The sequence below is a fragment of the Salvelinus alpinus genome, chromosome 4 (genome assembly GCF_045679555.1).
Source record: "Salvelinus alpinus chromosome 4, SLU_Salpinus.1, whole genome shotgun sequence".
In the NCBI taxonomy this organism is placed as follows: domain Eukaryota; kingdom Metazoa; phylum Chordata; class Actinopteri; order Salmoniformes; family Salmonidae; genus Salvelinus; species Salvelinus alpinus.
The window spans coordinates 27,953,092-27,970,751 of NC_092089.1; the positions used below are offsets into that span (position 1 = coordinate 27,953,092).

Below are 17,660 nucleotides of genomic sequence, written 5' to 3' on the forward strand. Positions count from 1 at the left end.
GGGAATGGGATGGGGGAAGAGAGGGGAAGGGGGGAAGAGGGGATGGGGAGAAGCGGGGGAAAAGAGGGGATGGGGAGAAGCGGGGGAAAAGAGAGGGGATGGGGAGAAGGCGGGGGAAAAGAGAGGGGATGGAGAGAAGCGGGGGAAAAGAGAGGGGATGGAGAGAAGGGGAAAGAGAGGGGATGGAGAGAAGGAGGGAATGGTGCAATGTCCATTATAGAGGGAAGAAAAGAGAGGGAACTCTTAGGAGGGGAAGAGGATGAGGGGGGTTTTGGATTGGCACAGGAACCCCCCCCCACACACACACACACACACACACACACATGCTCTGCTACATCTCACACCGTGTCCAAGCTGTTACCTGGAACTAACTCCTCCATTTTGTTACTCCAGTCCTGTTGATGTGATTATATCCCAGACCACCTCCAATAGTGGACGTTCAGATCAATATCAGACCTCCTTCAAAACTGGACATTCAGATCAATACCAGACCACCTCCAATAGTGGACGTTCAGATCAATACCAGACCTCCTTCAAAACTGGACATTCAGATCAATACCAGACCTCCTTCAAAACTGGACATTCAGATCAATACCAGACCTCCTTCAAAACTGGACATTCAGATCAATACCAGACCTCCTTCAAAACTGGACATTCAGATCAATACCAGACCACCTCCAATACTGGACGTTCAGATCAATACCAGACCTCCTTCAAAACTGGACATTCAGATCAATATCAGACCTCCTTCAAAACTGGACATTCAGATCAATACCAGACCTCCTTCAAAACTGGACATTCAGATCAATACCAGACCTCCTTCAAAACTGGACGTTCAGATCAATACCAGACCTCCTTCAAAACTGGACATTCAGATCAATACCAGACCTCCTTCAAAACTGGACGTTCAGATCAATACCAGACCTCCTTCAAAACTGGACATTCAGATCAATGCCAGACCTCCTTCAAAACTGGACGTTCAGATCAATACCAGACCTCCTTCAAAACTGGACATTCAGATCAATACCAGACCTCCTTCAAAACTGGACGTTCAGATCAATACCAGACCTCCTTCAAAACTGGACATTCAGATCAATGCCAGACCTCCTTCAAAACTGGACGTTCAGATCAATACCAGACCTCCTTCAAAACTGGACGTTCAGATCAATACCAGACCTCCTTCAAAACTGGACGTTCAGATCAATACCAGACCTCCTTCAAAACTGGACATTCAGATCAATACCAGACCTCCTTCAAAACTGGACGTTCAGATCAATACCAGACCTCCTTCAAAACTGGACGTTCAGATCAATACCAGACCTCCTTCAAAACTGGACGTTCAGATCAATACCAGACCTCCTTCAAAACTGGACGTTCAGATCAATACCAGACCTCCTTCAAAACTGGACGTTCAGATCAATACCAGACCTCCTTCAAAACTGGACGTTCAGATCAATACCAGACCTCCTTCAAAACTGGACATTCAGATCAATACCAGACCTCCTTCAAAACTGGACGTTCAGATCAATACCAGACCTCCTTCAAAACTGGACGTTCAGATCAATACCAGACCTCCTTCAAAACTGGACGTTCAGATCAATACCAGACCTCCTTCAAAACTGGACATTCAGATCAATACCAGACCTCCTTCAAAACTGGACGTTCAGATCAATACCAGACCTCCTTCAAAACTGGACGTTCAGATCAATACCAGACCTCCTTCAAAACTGGACGTTCAGATCAATACCAGACCTCCTTCAAAACTGGACGTTCAGATCAATACCAGACCTCCTTCAAAACTGGACGTTCAGATCAATACCAGACCTCCTTCAAAACTGGACATTCAGATCAATACCAGACCTCCTTCAAAACTGGACATTCAGATCAATGGCAGACAACCAACACTGGACGTTCAGATCAATACCAGATCAGGTGTACTGAAGGCAGAGGATACACAGAGCTAGAGAAAACACACAGGCACGGCTGCAGCGGTGTCTCATTGCCCAGGAATGTACACTCACCACAGTGGAAACACTATGACATCATCGCTAAGCCCCACTATACAAACTTCTCTTTAACACACACAGTCTTGTTTAACTAACCTTGTGGGGACACAATTGATTCCCATTCTATATCCTAATTTCCTTAACCCCTAACCATAGCCCAACACCATCTCCTTTATTTTATTTATTTTTTATTTCACCTTTATTTAACCAGGTAGGCAAGTTGAGAACAAGTTCTCATTTACAATTGCGACCTGGCCAAGATAAAGCAAAGCAGTTCGACACATACAACAACACAGAGTTACACATGGAGTAAAACAAACATACAGTCAATAATACAGTAGAAGAATAAGTCTATATACAATGTGAGCAAGTGAGGTGAGATAAGGGAGGTGAAGGCAAAAAAGGGCCATGGTGGCGAAGTAAATACAATATAGCAAGTAAAACACTGGAATGGTTGATTTGCAGTGGAAGAATGTGCAAAGTAGAGATATAAATAATGGGGTGCAAAGGAGCAAAATAAATAAATACAGTAGGGAAAGAGGTAGTTGTTTGGGCTAAATTATAGATGGGCTATGTACAGGTGCAGTAATCTGTGAGCTGCTCTGACAGCTGGTGCTTAAAGCTAGTGAGGGATATAAGTGTTTCCAGTTTCAGAGATTTTTGTAGTTCGTTCCAGTCATTGGCAGCAGAGAACTGGAAGGAGAGACGGCCAAAGGAAGAATTGGTTTTGGGGGTGACCAGAGAGATATACCTGCTGGAGCGCGTGCTACAGGTGGGTGCTGCTATGGTGACCAGCGAGCTGAGATAAGGGGGGACTTTACCTAGCAGGGTCTTGTAGATGACCTGGAGCCAGTGGGTTTGGCGACGAGTATGAAGCGAGGGCCAGCCAACGAGAGCGTACAGGTCGCAGTGGTGGGTAGTATATGGGGCTTTGGTGACAAAACGGATGGCACTGTGATAGACTGCATCCAATTTATTGAGTAGGGTATTGGAGGCTATTTTGTAAATTACATCACCGAAGTCGAGGATTGGTAGGATGGTCAGTTTTACGAGGGTAAGTTTGGCAGCATGAGTAAAGGATGCTTTGTTGCGGAATAGGAAGCCAATTCTAGATTTAACTTTGGATTTGAGATGTTTGATGTGAGTCTGGAAGGAGAGTTTACAATCTAACCAGACACCTAGGTATTTGTAGTTGTCCACATATTCTAAGTCAGAGCCGTCCAGAGTAGTGATGTTGGACAGGCGGGCAGGTGCAGGCAGCGATCGGTTGAAGAGCATGCATTTAGTTTTACTCGTATTTAAGAGCAATTGGAGGCCACGGAAGGAGAGTTGTATGGCATTGATGCTCGCCTGGAGGGTTGTTAACACAGTGTCCAAAGAAGGGCCAGAAGTATACAGAATGGTGTCGTCTGCGTAGAGGTAGATCAGAGACTCACCAGCAGCAAGAGCGACATCATTGATGTATACAGAGAAGAGAGTCGGTCCAAGAATTGAACCCTGTGGCACCCCCATAGAGACTTCCAGAGGCCCGGACAACAGACCCTCCGATTTGATACACTGAACTCTATCAGAGAAGTAGTTGGTGAACCAGGCAAGGCAATCATTTGAGAAATCAAGGCTGTCGAGTCTGCCGATGAGGATGTGGTGATTGACAGAGTCGAAAGCCTTGGCCAGGTCAATGAATACGGCTGCACAGTATTGTTTCTTATCGATGGCGGTTAAGATGTCGTTTAGGACCTTTAGCGTGGCTGAGGTGCACCCATGACCAGCTCTGAAACCAGATTGCATAGCGGAGAAGGTATGGTGGGATTCGAAATGGTCGGTAATCTGTTTGTTGACTTGGCTTTCGAAGACCTTAGAAAGGCAGGGTAGGATAGATATAGGTCTGTAGCAGTTTGGGTCAAGAGTGTCCCCCCCTTTGAAGAGGGGGTTGACCGCAGCTGCTTTCCAATCTTTGGGAATCTCAGACGACACGAAAGAGAGGTTGAACAGGCTAGTAATAGGGGTGGCAGCAATTTCAGCAGATAATTTTAGAAAGAAAGGGTCCAGATGATCTAGCCCGGCTGATTTGTAGGGGTCCAGATTTTGCAGCTCTTTCAGAACATCAGCTGACTGGATTTGGGAGAAGGAGAAATGGGGAAGGCTTGGGCGAGTAGCTGTGGGGGGTGCAGTGCATTTGACCGGGGTAGGGGTAGCCAGGTGGAAAGCATGGCCAGCCGTAGAAAAATGCTTATTGAAATTCTCAATTATAGTGGATTTATCAGTGGTGACAGTGTTTCCTATCTTGTGGGCAGCTGGGAGGAGATGTTCTTATTCTCCATGGACTTTACAGTGTCCCAGAACTTTTTAGAGTTTGTGTTGCAGGAAGCAAATTTCTGCTTGAGAAAGCTAGCCTTGGCTTTTCTAACTGCGTGTGTATATTGGTTTCTAGCTTCCCTGAAAAGTTGCATATCATGGGGGCTGTTCGATGCTAATGCAGAACGCCATAGGATGTTTTTGTGTTGGTTAAGGGCAGTCAGGTCTGGAGAGAACCAAGGGCTATATCTGTTCCTGGTTCTAAATTTATTGAATGGGGCATGCTTATTTAAGATGGTGAGGAAGGCATTTAAAAAAAATAACCAGGCATCCTCTACTGACGGGATGAGATCAATATCCTTCCAGGATACCCCGGCCAGGTCGATTAGAAAGGCCTGCTCTTCCGGCGCCGACCGAGATGGCCGCCTCGCTTCGCGTTCCTTGGAAAATATGCAGTATTTTGTTTTTTTATGTGTTATTTCTTACATCGGTACCCCAGGTAATCTTAGGTTTCATTACATACAGTCGGGAGGAACTACTGAACATACGATTAACGTCAACTCACCATCGTTCCTACCAGGAATATGACTTTCCCGAAACGGATCCAGTGTTTTGCCTTCCACCCAATACAATGGATCTGATCCCAGCCGGCGACCCTATGCGACGCCGTAAAAGGGGCAAACGTAGCGGTTGCCTGGTCAGGCTTCGGAGACGGGCACATCGCGCTCCACTCCCTAGCATACTACTCGCCAATGTCCAGTCTCTTGACAATAAGGTTGATGAAATCCGAGCACGGGTAACATTCCAGAGAGACATCAGGGATTGCAACGTGCTCTGCTTCACGGAAACATGGCTAACTCAAGAGACGCTAACGGAGTCGGTGCAGCCAGCTGGTTTCTTCACGCATCGCGCCGACAGAAACATACATCTTTCTGGTAAGAAGAGGGGCGGGGGGGTATGCCTTATGATTAACGAGACGTGGTGTGATCATCATAACAACACACAGGAACTCAAGTCATTCTGTTCACCTGATCTAGAACTCCTCACAATCAAATGTCGACCGCATTATCTACCAAGGGAATTCTCTTCGATCATAATCACAGCCGTATATATTCCCCCCCAAGCAGACACATCGATGGCCCTGAACGAACTTTATCTGACTCTTTGTAAACTGGAAACCACACACCCTGAGGCTGCATTCATCGTAGCTGGGGATTTTAACAAGGCTAATCTAAAAACAAAACTCCCTAAATTCTATCAGCATATCGATTGTGCTACCAGGGCTGGTAAAACCCTGGATCATTGTTATACTAACTTCCGCGACGCATATAAGGCCCTCCCCCGCCCTCCTTTCGGAAAAGCTGACCACGACTCCATTTTGTTGATTCCAGCCTACAAACAGAAACTAAAACAACAAGCTCCCGCGCTCAGGTCTGTTCACCGCTGGTCCGACCAATCTGATTCCACGCTTCAAGACTGCTTCGATCACGCGGATTGGAATATGTTCCGCATTGCGTCCAACTACAACATTGACGAATATGCTGATTCGGTGAGCGAGTTCATTAGGAAGTGCATTGACGATGTCGTACCCACAGCAACGATTAAAACATTCCCAAACCAGAAACCGTGGATTGACGGCAGCATTCGCGTGAAACTGAAAGCGCGAACCACTGCTTTTAACCAGGGCAAGGTGACCGGAAACATGACCGAATACAAACAGTGTAGCTATTCTCTCCGCAAGGCAATCAAACAGGCTAAGTCCCAGTACAGAGACAAAATAGAGTCGCAATTCAACAGCTCAGACACAAGAGGTATGTGGCAGGGTCTACAGTCAATCACGGATTACAAAAAGAAAACCAGCCCCGTCGCGGACCAGGATGTCTTGCTCCCAGACAGGCTAAATAACTTTTTTGCCCGCTTTGAGGACAATACAGTGCCACTGACACGGCCCGCTACCAAAACCTGCGGGCTCTCCTTCACTGCAGCTGAGGTGAGTAAAACATTTAAACGTGTTAACCCTCGCAAGGCTGCAGGCCCAGACGGCATTCCCAGCCGCGTCCTCAGAGCATGCGCAGACCAGCTGGCTGGTGTGTTTACGGACATATTCAATCAATCCTTATCCCAGTCTGCTGTTCCCACATGCTTCAAGAGGGCCACCATTGTTCCTGTTCCAAGAAAGCTAAGGTAACTGAGCTAAACGACTACCGCCCCGTAGCACTCACTTCCGTCATCATGAAGTGCTTTGAGAGACTAGTCAAGGACCATATCACCTCCACCCTACCGGACACCCTAGACCCACTCCAATTTGCTTACCGACCCAATAGGTCCACAGACGACGCAATCGCAACCACACTGCACACTGCCCTAACCCATCTGGACAAGAGGAATACCTATGTGAGAATGCTGTTCATCGATTACAGCTCAGCATTTAACACCATAGTACCCTCCAAACTCGTCATCAAGCTCGAGACCCTGGGTCTCGACCCCGCCCTGTGCAACTGGGTCCTGGACTTCCTGACGGGCCGCCCCCAGGTGGTGAGGGTAGGTAACAACATCTCCACCCCGCTGATCCTCAACACTGGGGCCCCACAAGGGTGCGTTCTGAGCCCTCTCTTGTACTCCCTGTTCACCCACGACTGCGTGGCCATGCACGCCTCCAACTCAATCATCAAGTTTGCGGATGACACTACAGTGGTAGGCTTGATTACCAACAACGACGAGACGGCCTACAGGGAGGAGGTGAGGGCCCTCGGAGTGTGGTGTCAGGAAAATAACCTCACACTCAACGTCAACAAAACAAAGGAGATGATTGTGGACTTCAGGAAACAGCAGAGGGAGCACCCCCCTATCCACATCGACGGGTCAGTAGTGGAGAAGGTGGAAAGTTTTAAGTTCCTCGGTGTACACATCACGGACAAACTGAATTGGTCCACCCACACAGACAGCGTTGTGAAGAAGGCGCAGCAGCGCCTCTTCAACCTCAGGAGGCTGAAGAAATTCGGCTTGTCACCAAAAGCACTCACAAACTTCTACAGATGCACAATCGAGAGCATCCTGTCGGGCTGTATCACCGCCTGGTACGGCAACTGCTCCGCCCACAACCGTAAGGCTCTCCAGAGGGTAGTGAGGTCTGCAGAACGCATCACCGGGGGCAAACTACCTGCCCTCCAGGACACCTACACCACCCGATGTCACAGGAAGGCCATAAAGATCATCAAGGACAACAACCACCCAAGCCACTGCCTGTTCACCCCGCTATCATCCAGAAGGCGAGGTCAGTACAGGTGCATCAAAGCAGGGACCGAGAGACTGAAAAACAGCTTCTATCTCAAGGCCATCAGACTGTTAAACAGCCACCACTAACATTTAGCGTCCGCTGCCAACATACTGACTCAACTCCAGCCACTTTAAAAATGGGAATTGATGGAAATTATGTAAAAATGTACCACTAGCCACTTTAAACAATGCCACTTAATATAATGTTTACATACCCTACATTACCCATCTCATATGTATATGTATATACTGTACTCTATATCATCTACTGCATCTTGCCATCTTTATGTAATACATGTACCACTAGCCACTTTAAACTATGCCACTTTATGTTTACATACCCTTCAGTACTCATCTCATATGTATATACCGTACTCTATACCATCTACTGCATCTTGCCTATGCCGTTCTGTACCATCACTCATTCATATATCTTTATGTACATATTCTTTATCCCTTTACACTTGTGTGTATAAGGTAGTAGTTGTGGAATTTGTTAGGTTAGATTACTTGTTGTTATTACTGCATTGTCGGAACTAGAAGCACAAGCATTTCGCTACACTCGCATTAACATCTGCTAACCATGTGTATGTGACTAATAAAATTTGATTTGATTTGATTTGAAGTGTTTCAGGGAGCGTTTGACAGTGATGAGTGGAGGTCGTTTGACCGCTGACCCATTACGGATGCAGGCAATGAGGCAGTGATCGCTGAGATCTTGGTTGAAAACAGCAGAGGTGTATTTAGAGGGCAAGTTGGTTAAGATGATATCTATGAGGGTGCCCATGTTTACGGATTTGGGGTGGTACCTGGTAGGTTCATTGATAATTTGTGTGAGATTGAGGGCATCAAGCTTAGATTGTAGGATGGCTGGGGTGTTAAGCATGTTCCAGTTTAGGTCGCCTAGCAGCACGAGCTCTGAAGATAGATGGGGGGCAATCAGTTCACATATGGTGTCCAGAGCACAGCTGGGGGCAGAGGGTGGTCTATAGCAGGCGGCAACGGTGAGAGACTTGTTTTTAGAGAGGTGGATTTTTAAAAGTAGAAGTTCAAATTGTTTGGGTACAGACCTGGATAGTAGGACAGAACTCTGCAGGTTATCTTTGCAGTAGATTGCAACACCGCCCCCTTTGGCCGTTCTATCTTGTCTGAAAATGTTGTAGTTAGGGATGAACATTTCAGAATTTTTGGTGGTCTTCCTAAGCCAGGATTCAGGCACGGCTAGAACATCCGGGTTGGCAGAGTGTGCTAAAGCAGTGAATAAAACAAACTTAGGGAGGAGGCTTCTAATGTTAACATGCATGAAACGAAGGCTATTACGGTTACAGAAGTCATCAAAAGAGAGCGCCTGGGGAATGGGAGTGGAGCTAGGTACTGCAGGGCCTGGATTCACCTCTACATCACCAGAGGAACAGAGGAGGAGTAGGATAAGGATACGGCTAAAAGCTATGAGAATTGGTCGTCTAGAACGTCTAGAACAGAGAGTAAAAGGAAGTTTTTGGGGGCGATAAAAAAGTTTCACGGTATAATGTACAGACAAAGGTATGGTAGGATGTCAATACAGTGGAGGTAAACCTAGGTATTGAGTGATGATGAGAGAGATATTGTCTCTAGAAACATCATTGAAACCAGGTGATGTCATCGTATGTGTGGGTGGTGGAACTGAAAGGTTGGATAAGGTATAGTGAGCAGGGCTAGAGGCTCTACAGGGAAATAAGCCAATAAACACTAACCAGAACAGCAATGGACAAGGCATATTGACATTAAGGAGAGGCATGCTTAGTCGAGTGATCATAAGGGTCCAGTGAGTAGAGGTTGGTTGGGGTCACTGCGATTCAGACAGCTAGCCGGGCCATCGGTAGCAAGCTAGCATAGGATGGAGGTCTGTTTTTAGCCACCTCGTGCGTTTCCGTCGGTAGATTAGTGGGGTTCCGTGTGGTAGAGGTGATCAATCCAATTGGCAAAATAGATATAGTTATGGTGACCCAAGAAAAATTGTCTGATAGACTTATTCAGATAGCAGCCGATAAGACAGCTAACGATTAGCGGGCCGCAGATGGGCGTCCAGGTAACGTCGCGACGGAGCTGCCAGTTGGTTAACTCCCTTGGGCAGATAACGTCGGTAGTTCAGTCGTGAAGGCAGTAAAACGGGTCCGGATAGGTGATTGTAGCCCAGGAGTGGCTGATGGAACTCTTCAGTTGGCTAGCTCCGGAATAATTGATGTATGCTCCGGGATCGACGTAAGCCAATAGTCACACGGGTAGCAGCTAGCTAGCTGCGAAATCCAGGTGTAAATGTCCAGAGCTTGCGGTTGAAATCTGGGGATATGGAGAAAAATAGGTCCGGTATGTTCTGGTCTGAGTCGCGTTGTACAAAAGTGGCGATAGATTTTCGAGCTAAAGGAATAGCTGATGACCACAAACCGTGGTTAGATTGAAATACTAACGTTAGCCAGTAAACTGGCTAGCTTCTGGGTAGCTTCTGGCTAGCTTCTGGGTAGCTTCTGGGTAGCTTCTGGGTAGCTTCTGGTTAGCTTCTGGCTAGCTTCTGGTTAGCTTCTGGCTAGCTTCTATTGTGGATTTCAGATTTGAGGTGAATAATACTTTTTTTTTTTTTTTTTATTGGAGAGGCGGGTTGCAGGAAAGTGTTTTGAAGTTGAGTTTTTGGAAAAGAAAAATATATAAAAGATATGCAAAGAAAGGTGTAAATATATATACGGGACACGACAAGACGAGGACAAAAGACGTCTGACTGCTATGCCATCTTGGACAATCTCCTAACCCACAACCCCTTACCCCAATACTAACACTAATTCTAACCTTAATCTAAACCCCCTAGAAATATTATTTTTTGTTGGTCTAATTTTGTTTTTGTTTACTATTCTTGTAGTTAAACATGTCCAGGAGCGCGTGCACACACACAGTCTTGTTTAACTAACCTTGTGGGGATACACAATTTGATTCCCATTCAAAATCCTATTTTCCCTAACCTTACCACAAAACCTAAACCTAACCCACAACCACTTACCCCAATTCTAACACTTGACACTAATTCTAACCTTACCCTAAACCCCCTAGAAATACATTTTTTCGTTGGTCGATTAAACATGTCCCCACACACACACACACACACACACACACACACACACACACACACACACACACACACACACACACACACACACACACACACACACACACACAGCTATGTCTTACTATACTTGTGAAGGCTTTTTGGGGACCAACAACTGAGTCCCATTCAAAATCCTATTTTCTCTAACCCCTAAACCGAATCCTAAACCTAACCCCTAAACCTAATCCTAACTCCTAAACCTAACCCCTAGTTCTAGCCCTAAACCTAACCCCTAGTTCTAGCCCTAAACCTAATCCCTAAGCCTAAAATAGCCTTTTTACAAGTGAGGACCGGAAAAATTTTGGTTTACTATTCTCGAGGACTTCTGGTACTCACAAGCAATGTTCCCTCAAAGCTGCGCGCAGTAGCCCTGAGACTACGTAGCTCCCGCGGGACTGCCTTACAGAAGAAATATCAGCCCACGGAGAGAACGAGATTAAACTTCACTCAACTTTCTAGAGCAGTGGTCACCAACCGGTCGATCACGATGGATCTCCAAGGCATCCCTAGTCAATCTCTAAACATTTCTGTAAAAAAAACAATGATAAAGCCCTGCGTTTCTATAATTTTTTGCGCTTCAGTTATTGGCACCAGCTGCACCCGATTCAGCTGCCCTGCGCGCTGGGCAGGCCAACTGATGCCATTTTGAAACATTTCATGTGTCTGAAGGTACAATCTCTTCCTTCCCGGCGGGCCTGGAGAGCAAATCAAGTGCACTATAGGCCTACCGCTGGCCAATGGGATGGCTCAGATGACCATGTCTGCAGTACAAGAAAGCTACAGCAAAGATTTCAGAACATTTAAAACCATGACTAGAGAGAAACTGTCAACGAATACAGCAAAGAGCTGCTGTATTTATGAGTGAGTTCATGTTTAAGTTCGTACTCAGCACTGTCAACACTTTGTATTCAACACTTTTATAAGCCATAAAATGCACGTTCTTCCTATTTCCACTCAGCTCTGCAACAAGCAGTGCAGCAGTAATAAATGAGGAGGACATTGTATCCACAGGCTTGCGTTATTATTAGCGGCTTGGGTCTTTTTTAATATCAAGGAATATTTCACTTTCTCTGGTCATAGGAGTAACAACATGCATTTGTGCATGAGGTGGAAATAATGCGGTGTGACTTGAGTTTCGCCAACAGCTGGAAGAAGGTGTCCCTTTTTGGTCAGTGTCAGTGGAGGAACGGGAGAGCGGAGGGATGTTGAGAGGTGGACCCTCAGTCTGCTGCTCTCTCCCTCTGCTGAGACTGTCAGTGTCAGTGGAGGAACGGGAGAGCGGAGGGATGTTGAGAGGTGGACCCTCAGTCTGCTGCTCTCTCCCTCTGCTGAGACTGTCAGTGTCAGTGGAGGAACGGGAGAGCAGAGGGATGTTGAGAGGTGGACCCTCAGTCTGCTGCTCTCTCCCTCTGCTGAGACTGTCAGTGTCAGTGGAGGAACGGGAGAGCGGAAGGATGTTGAGAGGTGGACCCTCAGTCTGCTGCTCTCTCCCTCTGCTGAGACTGTCAATGTCAGTGGAGGAACGGGAGAGCGGAGGGATGTTGAGAGGTGGACCCTCAGTCTGCTGCTCTCTCCCTCTGCTGAGACTGTCAGTGTCAGTGGAGGAACGGGAGAGCAGAGCGATGTTGAGAGGTGGACCCTCAGTCTGCTGCTCTCTCCCTCTGCTGAGACTGTCAGATACAGGCACCATCAGCCCAGTAAAATAAAAATGAAAAGCAAATTATTTAAATGTATGCTCACTCAGGTGTGCCTCACAAGTAATACAACAACAGATCTATATGATCTGTGTTCATATAGCCTACCTCAAATGTTTTAATATAATAAAATAAAAAAATGTCCCGAACAACAATGCATTGGCAGGGCAAAGCCAGTATGCGGTGATAATGTATTGGGCCTGTAGCTTACTGCACAAACCTCATTGCTACAGTACTGTTTTAATTGGTTAATGTTTCATGGAAAAAAAGTTTAGCCAATTAAAAAAAAAAATTTGCAGTAGATCTTGGCTTGCATTTTGACTCAGAGTGATCTTGACTCAGAAAAGGTTGGTGGCCACTGTTCTAGAGTTTTCCTTTACTGTGCCAATTTTGATTGAATCAAGGCAATATTTGCCACTTTCAATGCAACATACTGAAACTAAATTTGGTTGTAGGCAGAAGCCATCGGAGTAGGATTTTATTGCATTGACATGCATGACTCAGCCCGTAATCTACACAGACTGGTGCGGCATAACCAATCAGAGCTGCAGTAGGCCTATATGCAAATAGACCATTTCCATATATAGATCTGTGCCATTTACTTTGAACTGGACTGTGTTTACAGCATGAGCGGTTGTGAGTAGATGCGCTTGTTTTGAGATCAAAGCGAGAGCTGCAAATAGCCACGTGTGCACATTTTGTTCATATCCTTTGCTAGTTCCATTCTTTTACTTAGAGATTTGTGTGTTTTGTGAAGTGTTTAGATACTACTGCACTATTGGAGCTAGGAACACAAGCATTTCGCTACACCTGCAATAACATCTGCTAAAACATGTGTATGTGACCAATAAAATTGGATTTGATTTTAGTTAGTGAGCTATTAGCCCAGTTATAGATTGTTTGTAGTCGGCCTAAACATACCTCCGCCTAAACATCAGTGCCACAGGTAACTTCTACAAAGCTGTGAACGATCTGAGAAACAAGAAGGGCTTTCTATGCCATCAAAAGAACATAAAATTCGACATACCAATTAGGATCTGGCTAAAAATACTTGAATCCGTTGAATCCAAACATTCACAAAATGGGACAAACACCAAATTGAGAGACTGCATGCAGAATTCTGTAAAAATATCCTGTGTACAGCGTAAAACACCAAATGTATGCAGAGCAGAATTAGGCCGATACCCGCTAATTATTAACATCCAGAAAAGAGACGTTAAATTCTACAACCACCTAAAAGGAAGCGATTCCCAAACCTTCCATAACAAAGCCATCACCTACAAAGCGATGAACCTGGAGAAGAGTCCCCTAAGCAAGCTGGTCCTGGGGCTCTGTTCACAAACACAAACAGACCCTACAGAGCCCCAGGACAGCAACACAATTAAACACAACCAAATCATGAGAAAACAAAAATATAATTACTTGACACATTGGAAGGATTTAACAAAAAACAGAGCAAACTAGAATGCTATTTGGTTCTAAACAGAAAGTACACAGTGGCAGAATACCTGACCACTGTGACTGACCCAAACTTAAGCACAGCTTTGACTATGTACAGACGCAGTGAGCATATCCTTGCTATTGAGAAAGGCTGCTGTAGGCAGACCTGGCTCTGAAGAGAAGACCTGCTATGTGCACACTGCCCACAAAATGAGGTGGAAACTGAGCTGCACTTCCTAACCTCCTGCCAAATGCATGACCAAATGCATGACACATATTTCCCTCAGATTACACAGATCTACAAAGAATTTGAAAACAAACCCAATTTTGATAAACTCCCATACCTACATTGTGAAATACCACAGTGTGCCATCACAGCAGCAAGATGTGTGACCTGTTGCCACAAGAAAAGGGCAACCAGTGAAGAACAAACACCATTGTAAATACAACCCATATTTATTTATTTTCCCTTTTGTACTTTAACTATTTGCACAGAATGAACTTTTGTGAGTGTAATGTTTACTGTTCATTTTTGTATTGTTTTATTTTACTTTTGTTTATCTATTCCACTTGCTTTGGCAATGTGAACATGTTTCCCATGCCAATAAAGCCCTTAGAGAGAGGCAGTGAGAGACAGAGAAAGAAAGCGGGAGGCAGTGAGAGAGGAAGAGAGAGAGGAAAGGGTGGCAGAGGGAGATGGAAGGAACCGATTGAGTAAAAGAGAAAAACCATTAGAAAGTTGAGATTTAATATGGAGGAGTAAAAACAGAGTGATATAGAGTGAGAGGAGAGAAGGCCAGCATCCATATGGCGTTCATCACACATCTTCCAGACATTCATTTGACAAGCTGCGTTAAAAAGGATTACAGGGGAGATGGACACTAAGGAACAGTGGATCTAAGTGTGTGAGTGGTTCCTGACCCATCTCTTTCCTCCACAGGATCGAGTGGTCAGTCCTGGGTTCAGTTCCAGCGTCGAGCCCTGAGCCTCCATCCCAACTCGTCCTACAGCAACCTCACTGCCCTGCTGACTGTGGCCAACAACCCCAGCCACATCCAGCACTTCCCATACCTGCAGGGCCTGGGGGGCAACGGAACAGGTACCTCCAATGGGACAGGGACAGACTGGGACCAGACTTAGGTGGAATACACTGTTGGTACTATTCCATTGGTGCCGTTGTATCTGACAAACTAAATCAATTATTTGATAGTATTTGACATATGGATGAGGGGTGGATGGGGTGAAGGGAGGGGGGGATGAAGGGTGGGTGGGATGGATGGAAGAGATGAAGGGTGGGTGGGGGATGAGGAGTGGGTGGGATAGAAGACATTTAGGGCAGGTGGGGAGTGTTTGGTGAAGGGATGGATGAGGGGTAAGTGGGTGGAGATGTGGGGTGAAGGGACAGATGGGTGGGTGGGCAGGTGGGGGTCAAGGGAGGGATCAGGGGTGGGTGGGGTGAAGGCGGGGGGGTGGGTGAGGTGACGGTAGGGGTGTGGTGGAGGGATGGGTGAGAGTGGGGGGTGAAGGTAAGTGGGAGGGGTGAGGTGGAGGGAGGGATGAGGAGTGGGTGGGGTGATATAGGGGTGAAGGTAGGGGTGGGTGTGAATAAGGTAGGGTTGAGGGGTGAAGGTAGGGGTGAGGGGTGGATGTGAATAAGTTAGGGTTGAGGAGAGGAGGGGTGAAGATAGGGGTGAGGGGTGGATGTGAATAAGGTAGGGTTGAGGAGAGGAGGGGTGAAGGTAGGGGTGAGGGGTGGATGTGAATAAGGTAGGGTTGAGGAGAGGAGGGGTGAAGGTAGGGGTGAGGGGTGGATGTGAATAAGGTAGGGTTGAGGAGAGGAGGGGTGAAGGTAGGGGTGAGGTACAGCTCTCTGTAAGAGGCTCCATCAAAGATACACTTCCCAATAACCTCTCCTCTCTCTCCCTCTCACTACACCTCTCCTCTCTCTCCCTCTCACTACACCTCTCCTCTCTCTCCCTCTCACTACACCTCTCCTCTCTCTCCCTCTCACTACACCTCTCCTCTCTCAAATTCAAATTCAAGCTGCTTTATTGGCATGAAAAACATTGTGTCAATATTGCCAAAGCAACAATGTATACAATATACATTGTAATAAAATTATAAACAATGACAAATAATAATATAGAATGGCAGTAAATAATAATACAAAATTAAATATAAAAATAGTAGCAATAAAATGGTAACAGTCAATAATCGAATGTAATGTAATAAAAAAATGAAACTATAACTAACTTATAACTAAATAACGGTCATCTTCACCATTACATCGGTACTACAACTACTATCATCATTACCACTACTACCACCACCACCATCATTAAACTGCTATCATTACCATTACCACCCATACCATTACTACTTGGAATGATAAACAACAATAATAATAGTAATAACAATAACAGTAATAACAATAATAGTAATAATAAGTAAGTTACTGCTTACTATGCAGATGTTATTATTCAGTGTCCCTCAGGCTATGGCAGGCAAATACATATTTGGCTGCAAGAGGAGCCATTGCTCCTTCGCCCATGAGTATTTTTAGTTTTTCCTCTGGGAGTTAAAATTTGGAATAAATGTAGACATTTCTGTGAATAATGAATCTCTTGGTGAGGAATATTTATCACAGTAAAGGAGAAAGTGCATCTCTGTTTCTACCTCCCCTGTCGTGCAGTGACCACATACACGCTCCTCTTTGGGTAGCCATGTCTTTTTATGTCTGCCGGTTTCTATTGCCAATCGGTGGTCACTCAGCCTGTACTTGGTAAGGATCTGTCTCTGCTTCGTATCTCTGACAGAGTAGAGATATTCAGCCAATTCATATTCTCTGTTTAGGGTCAGATAGCAATTTAGTCGGCTTTGGGATTTTGTTTCGTTTTTCCAATGTTGTATATATGAGTCCTTTGATTGGTTAATGATTTTGTTTATTGGAATTCTTTCTTTTGAAGCAGTGCTGGTGTCAGCTTGGTTGGTGAGGTCCAACACCAGCTGACTGAGAGGGCTCGTTTCTGGGCTCAGCTCTTGGGTTTGAAGTGCTTTAAATTGCAGACTCGAATTTGGACTTGAATTTAGATGTAGCCAAAATTTTAATGATCTTTTCTGTATTTTCATTATTACTGGAAAGCGGCCCAATTCTGCCCTACATGCATTAGTTGGTGTATTTCTCTGGACTTGTAGGATTTTCCGACAGAATTCTGCATGTAGGGCTTTAATTGGATGTTTGTCCCACATTTTAAAGTCCATTTTATTGAGTGACCCCCAAACCTCACTTCCGTAAAGAGCTATTGGTAGGATTACACTGTCAAATATTTTGGTCCAAATTCTATTTGGGATGTTGATTTTGAATAATTTCATTTTTATTGCATACAATGCTCTGCGGGCTTTTTCTTTGAGTGCATTCACTGCCCTATTAAAGTTTCCCGATGCAGATATGGTCAGACCAAGGTAGGTGTAATTTTTTGTGTGTTCAATGATGGTGTTGTTCAGGGTGAATTTATATTTGTGTTTCTGACATCTGTTTTGTTTTTGGAAATTCATGATTTTAGTTTTTGGGAAATTTACTGCCAGGGCCCAATTATGGCAATATTGCTCTAGAATATTAATGTTCTGTTGAAGACCTTCTTTGGTTGGTGATAGAAGTACCAAGTCATCAGCATATAGCAGGTATTTCACCTCTGTGTCAAATAGTGTGAGTCCTGGGGCTGGAGAAATGTCCAACATGTCTGCTAATTCATTGATATAAATGTTGAAAAGATTTGGACTCAAACTACAGCCTTGTCTCACACCTCGACATTGTGA

General features: G+C 45.3%; 1 protein-coding gene across 1 annotated transcript in view; it reads left to right on the forward strand.

Moving 5' to 3' along the window:
• LOC139573193 (protein FAM171A1-like) overlaps positions 1–17,660 on the forward strand; it is a 61,763-nt gene that overhangs the window by 22,888 nt on the left and 21,215 nt on the right. Inside the window, exon 4 of the mRNA XM_071396385.1 lies at positions 14,785–14,943. Within this exon, the coding sequence (XP_071252486.1) occupies positions 14,785–14,943 (159 nt within the window). The remainder of the gene's footprint in view (positions 1–14,784; positions 14,944–17,660) is intronic.